Below are 12,029 nucleotides of genomic sequence, written 5' to 3'. Positions count from 1 at the left end.
ACCGAACAAAAAGCTGACTCCCATCAAACTAGGTGCAGATGAGCTGGAGATCATCGAGATTCCCTGTTCTCCATTGGCTCACTCCATGTCTGTCGATCTATTCCTCAGATGAGAAAGGTGAACTGGTCCACTTCCTCCCAGAACCAATGTGGTGGACCCACAGGCAGGTACCCCATTAAGACGGTTGTTTGCATAAATGTGCTGCCTGATACCCTCACAGCATGCCTCTGCCAAGCAGGAATGATGGGCGGGGGGGAAGTACACTGCCTGGAGTTGATCAGATCTGTCTTGGATCCATTACACCCTAGGACCCATCAACACCATCAATTGTGAACTAATAGAAACCTACCAATTGGCAGGCCTGCACATGTGCAGTCCTGTGTGTGCCTGCATAGAAGACTTCAATGAGCAACAGTTACACATAAGTGCAACCCTGTTTTTTCCCCAAATGCTGTGTCCTCAATCTCTGTTTACTTACTTGTTACATAGTATCCCAAACTTGGTAATAATTCCAGAGTAGTAGCTATGTTAGTTTGTTACAGAAAAAATAAACAGGAGGCTTGTGACATTTTAAAGATGACCACGTTTTTATTCTTTGTGAACTAGATAGAGCCCATTTTGTTCCTAAAACCCCTGTGTCCAGACTCAGGTTCTGATACCTGATTAGGGTATAAATAGAGGAATCTTCATTTGAAGTCAAAGGTCACTCATAACATTAGGGACAGATGTTTCTATTTTGCAGCTGTTTTGTAAATTGATTGATCTTTTAAAGGTATTATACTAGGGCCAGAGTTCATTGATATGCATCAAAATCTTTCTCCAATAAAAATGCTCTTATGTCTCAGAATCAAATCTGCAATGATGCTTTTCTCAGAAAAAAAATCAGAATAGTGTTTATGTATCTTTTAATTAATTTATACATGTATTTATTTGAGTGGTTTAATTATTGCACTGTCCAAGGGTGAAAATTTGGAAAACATGTTTTGCCTTATTTTGGGTATACAAACATCTGCTCTTAATTATTGAAAAAATGTGTGAAAATATCTGTGAGTACTTACACAAGACAATGGGATTATTATTTTCAAAATATATTAAAGTCGCTTCAGATTTGGACTTTGATAAGGATTGGTAGTGGTGAAAACTGCTTTCAAGTCATAGCTCACTTACGGTGACCCCGGGCAGGGTTTTCATGGCAAGAGACTAACAGAGGTGGTTTGCCATTGCCTGCTTTTGCAACCTTGGTGTTTGTTGGCCATCTACCATCCAATTACTAAACAAGGCTGACACCGCTTAGATCAGGCTTGCCTGCAGTATCCAGGCTAGGGCTTGATAAGGATTAAAGTACACATGATCAAGGAGTTCTGTGATTAAACTACAGATATGTTATTTGGGCTTAATTTTTTTTACTTCATATATACCCCATCTCTCTAACGAATGGAGACCTGAAGCAGCTTACATCATTCTTCTCCATTTTATCCTCACAAAAACCCTGTGAGGTTGGTTAGGCTGAGAGCATATGACTGTGTCAAAGTAACCCAGTAGGCTTCCACAGAGTGGGGATTCGAGCATAGGCCTCCCAGTTTCTAGATCAGGGGTGCTCAACCTTTTTGATCTTGCGGACACATTAGGAATTCCTTCACTGTATAGTGGGCACAGCTTCAAAATTGCTGCCACAAAATGGCTGCTGCACAAGGTGGAGCCAGCCACAAAATGGCTGCCACATCTAAGTTTCAGTCACACAGTTAAGATTCTTGAGCTGTGGAAGAAGCTTCTTCCAAAGCAGTATTTTTAGACATCTGTACAGCCAATGAAATTTCTAATGGCCACTCAGAAGCCACACTTGGCAAAAGCACCCCTGGCCCCAACCACTTTCTAAAAACACTTGTCGGGCACCAGGACAGGTGTTGGCAGGTGCAGTGGTGCCCATGCATACCACGTTGGGGATCCCTGTCTAGACCAACGCTCTTACCACTGCACCACACTGGCTCCTCCCAGCATTGATAGCCGGTGCAATGCAGTACTTAGATTGGAGTAGGAGCTGGGAGATGTTGGGCTTCATGATCTTTAGCCCAATGCTTCCTCTTTCCCTCTCGGTCAGCCTACTCTAGTTCACAAGATTGTTGTGAGAATAAAATGAGGTGGAGGCAGAGTAAGATAAAAACCCAATCTTGAAATCTGCACAGGTGGAAGTGATACCCCCCCCCCGCCGCCGCCCGACCAATTTCTGTTGCTTCTGCAGTTTTTAGTTCTGTGTGCTTTGACCTACTAGGCTCCACCTTACGGTTGCCAACTCTGTGATAGGAAATTCCTGGGGATGGAGCCTGGAGATGTTGCAGTTGTGGGGAGGGGGGAGCTCAGTTGTGTTGTGATTCGATAGAATCTGCCCTCCAAAGCTGCTGTTTTCTCCTGTGGAACTAATCTCTATAGTCTGGAGATCAGTTGTAATTCTGGGAGAATTCCAGGCTTTACCTGGAGATTGGCAAACCTACTGTCTGCCCCCTAAACCTGACCAAAAACTTGCAAGGGGATAACTCAAGCTTTTCCCCATAGGTTGTTTTTGCTTCCCAGCCAACCTCCAGGTAGGAATGTCAGGGGCTTAACAATAAAATTAGGCTGGTGTTGGGTATTCCCTGATTTTCTTCCTAGTGCAAGTGTGCGTGATACTTTAACAATTTCATTCATTCATTCATTCATTCATTCATTCATTCATTCATTCATTCATTCATTCATTCATTCATTTGTACTTTGTAGTCCTCCTTTCTTGCTGAGACTCGAGGATTATATCATATAAACAGTGCAATCAGACAACCAACAAACAATGCAATATGACTAGAATGATGGAATTAGGAATGAATGTGTACTACAAGTCATCTAAGGCAGATGTTTTGTAAATAATAAAGATAGTGGATTACAGGGTCAAGACAATGCCGTAAAAGCAGGCAATCCATGCAGTCATCATTGCAATGGACCGTTCTGTTATTAAGGTCCCCTCCTAGCCTGTTGAGTCTATTACAGTTTTAATCTCTTTTTAAAAATGCTGTCTTGAATATTACAGTTTTACGCATTATGCGGAATGACAGAACTGTGGAACCTCCTCAGGCAGGCTGCTCCACAAAGTGGGAACCACCACTGAGAGTGCGTGTGAACGGGCAACTGCCCATCTTACCAGTTTTCAGGGTGGCACCATAAGAGAAGTTTCTTCATCTGTACCTTTCTGAACATAAAACAGATTTAAAATGCAATATTTTAATAGCTTCCCAGTGATTTTTTAAAAAAAAATTCTATTCCTTTTGCTTTTTCTTAAATCTCTCTCATGTCTCTTTGGGATTGATACTGAAACGAACATGCAGTTATGTCTCGAAAGAGGGTGAAGGATAGGTGTATGTATCTTTTGTAATTTTGCCCTGAATGAGCTGAAAAACACTATTGCATCCATCTTTTTGGATGCTAGAGTTGTTAAGCAGGCGGCTTTCACTCCAGGTGATCGACAGTGTTTCTGTAATATTTCCTCTCTCTTTAAAGAGAAATTGAAACCTGTCCTTCATTTTGGTTTTACTTTATGACTAGGAATTAAGTGCCCCAAGAAGAACGCAGAAAATGTCATTAAGAAAGATGTATACCTTACACTATGTGAAGGGGGAAAAATCTTTCTTATAAAGGAGCTGAATACTGAACAGAAGCAGTGCAATTGATCTTAAATCTCTGTCTTTATACATCCCCTAATGGAGACTATGGATCAGAACTAGGCTAGCAATACGGCAAGGGTTTGCTGAGACCTCTAGAAATTGGTTAATTGTAAAGCTGAAATTTTCTTCTTTCTCCCCTTTTGTCTTAGTGACCAAAACAGTACAATAGATAGGTAAAACAGTTCATAACAGAGGGAAAAAAAACAGAACAGTAAATGCTCTGTTCTGTCTGGGAACCTTTATTCCTTCTCCGTGCTAAAAGTACTGTAGCCATCTGGGTATAATTGTGAACTAACAGCTTTTGGGAGCCTTGCTTATTTCAGTTGCTGATGGAGACTGTACTTTCATATTGTTGCCAGTGGAAGAAGCAAAATGCAATTATTATTTTAGTAACCAGGAAACATCTTGCTTTGCCAGAGTGCCTATTATAATGCTATTGAGGGCAGGGCCAGGGGACACAGTCTTATTATGTCCGCACAGGAACTAGCTGTTTGTCATCCCCTTCTTCTGCCGGATAGTGCCGACAGTGTCTCGGTTTCCACTTTTCTCGGGTGCTTTCTACACGGGACAGGCTTGTGTAGTCCCCCCACTGCCGCTACAGCAATTGATACAGTGCAGCAAAACCAGGGCTTCCACAGGGCTAGTTCCCTTCTAGCTTCCCTGCCCGTTTCCTAGCAGAAGCCAACGCACCCGCCATGCCTTCATGGCATTTTCTGTTTTTTTTAAAACTCGCCAAATGAATATTGTTATACTGCTATAGTGTTATAACAATCTGCGTATCTGTGAATTCTCAACTTTCATTTTTGTTAAAACTATGTCTCTAGCCCCTTTCGTTGTAGACATCTTTAATGAAAGGGGCTAGAGACTTGCTTTTTTTTTAAAAAAAAGGGCTGGGAATTAACAGAAAACAATTCACAGATTATTACAACATTATATCTAATGATTTTCATTTGCTGAGTTTTAAAAATGAAAAAAGCACCCCAGTGGCAGGAGAGGGTGGGAAAATCGCCGTCGTGGGGGACAGGGGCAGAGAAAATAGCTGCTGTTTGGGCAAGATGAGGAAAATCTGTTGTATTTGTACCCTACTAATTTCTTTTATTTATGTTATTTATAGTCCACCTTTTTCACTGAGAAGCCAGGTGGATTACCCATTGTAAGTCAATGCAGCCAATAGGCTGAGACACATAAGCATAGTAATAGGTCTGAGATTGCAGAAATCAGAATGTATTAAATATGATACATCAAACAAGCAGTAAATGGTATTACATATGTAGAAATACAATGCATACAGCAACATAACACACACCATATAAAGTGGTGAAGTCCACAGATACGTTCTCTTCCTTTGAAACCTCTCCTGAACCAGTCTAATATAGCCCTGTCATCTTTATAAAAATGCTCTCCTGAACAGTTCTGTTTTTCATGGTTTGCAGAATGCCAGAAGTGTGGGAGCCTTTCTGACCTCTTCAGGCAGTCCATTCCACAAGGTGGGCGCCACCACAGAGAACTCATGTGCCTGGGCAGTTGTTGATACAGCCCATTTACAGGGTGAAAACTTCAGAAGACCCTGCTCAAATGAATGATGTTGTCATGGTGGAGCATAGGAGGACAGAGATATGCAAGTCCAGTACCATGTAATGGCCAATGCCTCGAACAGAAACCACTAATTGATGGGCAGCCAATGGAGTGGTTGCAAAATGTGCATGTTCCACCGAGTTCCTCAAGTTGCAGCATTCTGCACCGACTGGAATCTTGACTTTGAGGAGAGACCTATGTAGAATGAATTACACTAGTTAGTCTAGTGTATAGGGACATAGATCTAAGTGGCAAGATCAACCAAGTCAAGGTATCTTCTGGTGGAAGACAGCATTTTTTTTGCAGCTGCATTAACCTGCTTCTCTGTCAGTAATGCTGGGTTCAGTATAACCCCCAGGCTCTTAACTGAGCCTGCCAGGTTCAGCTGAACCTCATTAAAAGTGGGAAGCATGATATCCTTCAAGACCTCAGGTGGGACATATATAGGCTTTCCCCTCCTTTGTCCTTGTAACAGCCCTGTTAGATGGCTTAGGCTGAGACTCAGTGACTGACCTATGTTTACCGAGTGTGGGGCTGAACAGGGATTTCAGCCTGGGGTTTTGATTGAGATGTTGCAGTTTTCCTACTAAACTATGCTGGCCGTAGCGAGCGATTAAGCATCTATTGCATATAGGAGGGGAAATGCTTTTAGATAGAATGAAATTGGCCTAGTTAAGCATTATGTTCATTGTGTAGGTTACTGATTGGGCAAGTATTATCTCTTGTGAAGATAACTAGATAGAAGGTATTTTGTCATATCATTAACATTTGTGTTCTGTCCAAAGTCATCTTTGAAGTGCAGACTGGCTCAGAGCAGACTTTACGAAATGAAAATTCTTTATAAGTATATTAAATAGGGAAATGTCTGCTATGTTCTCCTTTGTTCTTTTCACCTAGAGCTGCTGCTATAGCTATAACAGTGGGCAGCAAAGTCATGCTTTTCTTCATGGTGTCATGCAGGTCACATTAAACACATAAATATTCCCAGTGGCATTTCAGAGCCTGCAAGGATTATAATTCTTCTCTAGGGGAACTTGCGCTGTATCTTATTAACTGCTCTTTGCACACATTTCAAAAAAGCAAATTCATCTTAATGTTTCAGGGTGCAATTTGGGAATGATCGGGTTCGCTTCCGCTTTTGCTTTGGCATCGTATTTTAAGAAGCTTTTAGTTCTGTGGTTCTGAAAGTACGAGAAGGGTGAGCTGAGGAAGGTGGGAGACATTTCATGGGGAGAAGAGAGTTCCTTCCTAATCTCAACCCACTCAGTGTTCTGGTTGTTGGAACAAAGTGCCCTCTTTCCAGTTACCGTAATGCAAACTTTCATGTTGATTTTGAGTGCGACTGACATTGCTGCAGGGCAGCTTTCTCCCTTTTACAAGGCCTTTGTTTCCTAAGGGGGCAGTTTTCAGTGACATGGTTATACCTAATTGTATAACCTTACTTCCATTTATCCTCACAACAACCCTGTGAGGTAAGCTAGGTTGAGGATGTATAACTGTCTCAAGATCACTCAGTGAGCTTGCATGGCAAGGGTAGTGATTCAAATCTGGGTCTTCTAGATCCTAGTCTGAAACTCTAACCACTATACAACACTGGATGTCATGAGGTGGCTGCTATTGAACAGTAGCAAGCACCCAGTTCTGTGTAAATCATGCAAGTTGCGTGTTTGCAAGTTGTCCAGTGGTTGCTGCTAGGCCTGATGCCATTGAGTCCTCTCTTAAAGGCCAGAACAGCCCTAGAGAGGGCCCAGCCCCTTTACTCTGTGTTTTACTGACAGAAACCCAGACCTGAAAGTGGGCAATACTGTGGTGGTTGCCTAGCAACGCCCACTGAGGGCATTCATTTCTTAAAGCTACAGATGCTGCTTCTATTTGGGGGAGTTTTAACCCCTCCCCCCAGTGTATTTTTTTATTTCAGATTTTTTTTCCTGCAAACTTGGGACATTTTTCAGGTTTGTAGAAAGATCTGTCTTGTCTTTTCATGGCTCCAGACTCTGGATTTAAGTATCCTCATATTCGGTCATTCTGAGAATAAGATGTATTTATTTAGACTCTGTTGTTACATTGCTTTACTGTTTGGAATTGATCTGCCATTTGAAAATGGCATATTAATGACATGTAGTTTTAAGGGGTGATATTGTTTTTTATTTATCCGTATTTAGTTTGGGCAGTTAGGACTTTCTGAATTTAAGATTACGGCATTTTCCCTGCTTTAGACTCTTATAATTTAGTAAGTTTTCTCTGAATGATACATTTGTAATTAATATTTTGATTTTAATAATGTTTTTCAGCTGTCTTGGAAGTCCTGTAAGGTGGAATATAAGGGGGGATAGTACATAAATAAATACACAAGAAAGTAAAAAGTTCATCCATTCAACCTTGCATATGATTTGTTTACAATACATGTGAGCTGTCTGGTTTGCTAGTTTTCAGTCTCAGAGACTGCATTAGGATTGTAGAAAGAACTTATGGAGAGAGAGTGTTTGAATTTTAATATAATTTTATATTATATTTTATATATAATACATATTTTTATATAATATATATAATACACACCCCTGTAGTAGAAACTACTTAAGTGCACTTGAGGTGCTGGTGAAAAATACTTACGGATCTTTTATGTGTCTTAGATCCTTTGTCAATGGGGCCACAGAAAGCTCTGGAAACCATTGGTGCAAATTTGCAGAAGCAGTACGAAAACTGGCAGCCAAGGGTAAGTATTTATATTTTTATGTGGGCATTCCGAGCCTCTCTTTCCCCTAGTTGTACTTCCTCTAGCAGTCTATGACAAAATCTTGGTTTCATATTAAAGTATAGAATGTACCTTTATGTAGCTTAATGACATCATGATGCTCAAAAGCCACTATGTTTTCATAGGACTAACATAATTTAAAATGTACCCTTGCTGTCTTTAACATTTTAAGGCTGGCATTTATATTTTCTTTCATTACTGCGCAGTTTCAAATGTACATGCAGGAGCTGTTAATTTCTGTAACTTAAGGGTTTCCCTTTATGCATAATCATTTCTTGATTCATTCCTGTAGCCTTCTCTAGCTTAGATTATATTGATTATGGCTGTTTCTTAGAGTTGCTTCAGATGTTAGATTTATGGAGTTACAGCCATTGAAAGCTGGAATCACGTTGACTTCCTTCCATGTAAAAAGTCATTTGTGTGAAGCAACCACTCTCGTGGTTGTGACAATTTTAATCATGCTCGTGAAACTACAGCCCAATAAGGAAAAATGCTTGCATGGTAAAAATTGCTGCATCTAGTGTTCATATCAAATGAATGTTTTCCTTTATGGGTGGATATTCCCTTGATTCAATTTTTTGCACATATGTTTTGCAAACCTCATATGCTGATACGGTTTGCAAACTGGAGCCTCAGAAGTATATCACTCTCAGTTTTATAACATGCAACCATTCTTTGGGTAATAAATATTCCTGGGGATAAAGGGACTGCATTTTTGGGATGGAAGAAATGGTCTTTCTCTTTTACTGTTCTGGTGAATCTCCATGTGAAAAGTTTGTGTTCGGAGCAAAATCCACTTTTCGTACTTTCCGCAGCAACCTACTGCATGCAAGGCATACTGCATGCAAGGCATACATATTGTCATGATAAACGACCTATGTCTAATCAAAAAGAGTCCAGTAGCACCTTTAAGACTAACCAATTTTATTATAGCATAAGCTTTCGAGAATCAAGTTCTCTTCGTCAGATGCCTGATCAAAACTGGGCAGATACAGAAGAGGAGGGGGAAAGAGAGAGAAAAAAGGGAGGGGGCATAAATCACAAGAAGGCAGAATGCAATTAGCATGGAGGCTATCAAAACATTCCTTTGCTTGGAAATGTAAACATTTCCTTTTGGTGTGCAGTCAGTTTGTAGCAGTGAAGGTATCCAATTCCTATGTAGTATAAGCCTTCGATGACCACAGCTCTCCCTGCCAGCTGCATCTGACAAAGAGAACTGTGGTCCCCGAAAGCCCACACCAGGCGTCACTGGGCTCCCCCAGATCACGCCTCTGTAAAGAGAATCTGTTACCTGTGGTAATGTGATAACCATTCATAGTCTCTATTCAGTCCCCGCTTGACAGAGTCAAATTTGCATATGAATTCCAATTCAGCAGCCTCCCGTTGGATTTTGTTTTTGAAAGGTTTCTGTTGAACCACAGCGACCTTTAAGTCTTTGGTGGAATGTCCTGGTAGATTGAAGTGTTCTCCCACTGGTTTCTGGACGTTTCCATTTCTAATGTCAGATTTGTGTCCATTTATTCTTTTGCGTAGAGGTTGGCTGGTTTGTCCAATGTACAGAGCAGAGGGACATTGTTGGCACATGAGGGCATATATCAGGTTGGAGGATGAGCAGCTGTAAGAGCCAGAGACAGTGTAGTTGATGCCATTGGGTCCTGTAATTGTATTCCCTGGGTAGATATAGGGGCAGAGCTGGCATCTGGGTCTGTTGCAGGGCTTGGTACCTGTGCTGGTGACTCTGCTGGCCGATTCATGATTGTAAGTGAGAAGTCGTTTAAGATTGGGGGGCTGTCTGTAGGCAAGGAAAGGTCTTCCACCCAGGGCTTCTGAGAGAGAGGTATCATTTTCCAGGATGGGTTGTAGCTCACTGATGATACGTTGGATCGGTTTGAGCTGGGAGCTATAGGTGACAACCAGTGGTGTTCTGTTGTTAGTTCCTTTAGGTTTGTCCTGGAGCAGACTGTTTCTGGGTACTAGTCTGGCCCTGTTAATTTGTTTCTTCACTTCATTTGGTGGGTACTGTAGTCCCAAAAATGCTTGTTGTAAATCTCTTAAGTGTGAGTCTCGGTCGAGAGCATTGGAGCAGATACGGTTGTAACGTAAGGCTTGGCTGTAGACAATAGACCGAGTGGTATGTTTAGGGTGGAAGCTGGAGGCATGTAGATATGAGTATCGGTCTGTTGGTTTCCGGTATAAGGTGGTATTTATTCGTCCATTATGTAGTTGTACAGTGGTGTCCAGGAAGTGTACCTGTTGTGTAGAGTGGTCCAGGCTTAAGTTGATAGTAGGGTGAAAGTTATTGAAGTCCTGATGAAATCTCTCAAGGGCTTCCTTCCCATGGGTCCAAATGATGAAGATGTCATCCAGGAATCTTAAGTATAGTAGTGGTTCCAGTGGATGGGAGCTGAGGAAGCGTTGCTCTAAGTCCGCCATGAATATGTTAGCATATTGTGGTGCCATGCGTGTGCCCATGGCTGTGCCATTAACCTGTAGATATAAGTTGTCGCCAAATTCGAAGTAATTGTGAGTGAGCACGAAGTGACAAAGTTCAGTGGCGAGGTTTGCTGTGGTTTTGTCCAGGATAATATTCCGTATGGCTTGCAATCCATCTGCATGTGGGATATTGGTGTACAAGGCCTCCACATCCATGGTTGCTAGGATGGTGTCATCTGGTAGGTTGTCAATGGATTGTATTTTCCTGAGGAAGTCAGTGGTGTCCCGTAAATAGCTGGGTGTGCTGGTGGCATAGGGCCTGAGGATAGAGTCCATGTATCCCCTAAACATACCACTCGGTCTATTGTCTACAGCCAAGCCTTACGTTACAACCGTATCTGCTCCAATGCTCTCGACCGAGACTCACACTTAAGAGATTTACAACAAGCATTTTTGGGACTACAGTACCCACCAAATGAAGTGAAGAAACAAATTAACAGGGCCAGACTAGTACCCAGAAACAGTCTGCTCCAGGACAAACCTAAAGGAACTAACAACAGAACACCACTGGTTGTCACCTATAGCTCCCAGCTCAAACCGATCCAACGTATCATCAGTGAGCTACAACCCATCCTGGAAAATGATACCTCTCTCTCAGAAGCCCTGGGTGGAAGACCTTTCCTTGCCTACAGACAGCCCCCCAATCTTAAACGACTTCTCACTTACAATCATGAATCGGCCAGCAGAGTCACCAGCACAGGTACCAAGCCCTGCAACAGACCCAGATGCCAGCTCTGCCCCTATATCTACCCAGGGAATACAATTACAGGACCCAATGGCATCAACTACACTGTCTCTGGCTCTTACAGCTGCTCATCCTCCAACCTGATATATGCCCTCATGTGCCAACAATGTCCCTCTGCTCTGTACATTGGACAAACCAGCCAACCTCTACGCAAAAGAATAAATGGACACAAATCTGACATTAGAAATGGAAACGTCCAAAAACCAGTGGGAGAACACTTCAATCTACCAGGACATTCCACCAAAGACTTAAAGGTCGCTGTGGTTCAACAGAAACCTTTCAAAAACAAAATCCAACGGGAGGCTGCTGAATTGGAATTCATATGCAAATTTGACTCTGTCAAGCGGGGACTGAATAGAGACTATGAATGGTTATCACATTACCACAGGTAACAGATTCTCTTTACAGAGGCGTGATCTGGGGGAGCCCAGTGACGCCTGGTGTGGGCTTTCGGGGACCACAGTTCTCTTTGTCAGATGCAGCTGGCAGGGAGAGCTGTGGTCATCGAAGGCTTATACTACATAGGAATTGGATACCTTCACTGCTACAAACTGACTGCACACCAAAAGGAAATGTTTACATTTCCAAGCAAAGGAATGTTTTGATAGCCTCCATGCTAATTGCATTCTGCCTTCTTGTGATTTATGCCCCCTCCCTTTTTTCTCTCTCTTTCCCCCTCCTCTTCTGTATCTGCCCAGTTTTGATCAGGCATCTGACGAAGAGAACTTGATTCTCGAAAGCTTATGCTATAATAAAATTGGTTAGTCTTAAAGGTGCT

General features: G+C 42.0%; 1 protein-coding gene across 3 annotated transcripts in view; it reads left to right on the top strand.

Annotated features, from left to right (window-relative positions):
• RPTOR (regulatory associated protein of MTOR complex 1) overlaps positions 1-12,029 on the top strand; it is a 525,720-nt gene that overhangs the window by 62,575 nt on the left and 451,116 nt on the right. For all 3 annotated transcript variants that reach the window (XM_054976818.1, XM_054976816.1, XM_054976815.1), the window contains exon 3: positions 7,892-7,974. In XM_054976818.1, coding sequence (XP_054832793.1) covers positions 7,892-7,974 — 83 coding nt within the window. The remainder of the gene's footprint in view (positions 1-7,891; positions 7,975-12,029) is intronic.

This window comes from Eublepharis macularius, chromosome 4 (assembly GCF_028583425.1).
Source record: "Eublepharis macularius isolate TG4126 chromosome 4, MPM_Emac_v1.0, whole genome shotgun sequence".
Taxonomy (NCBI): Eukaryota; Metazoa; Chordata; class Lepidosauria; order Squamata; family Eublepharidae; genus Eublepharis; species Eublepharis macularius.
The sequence above is the reverse complement of the archived record's forward strand: the minus strand, read 5'-3'. Positions and strand labels throughout refer to the sequence as shown.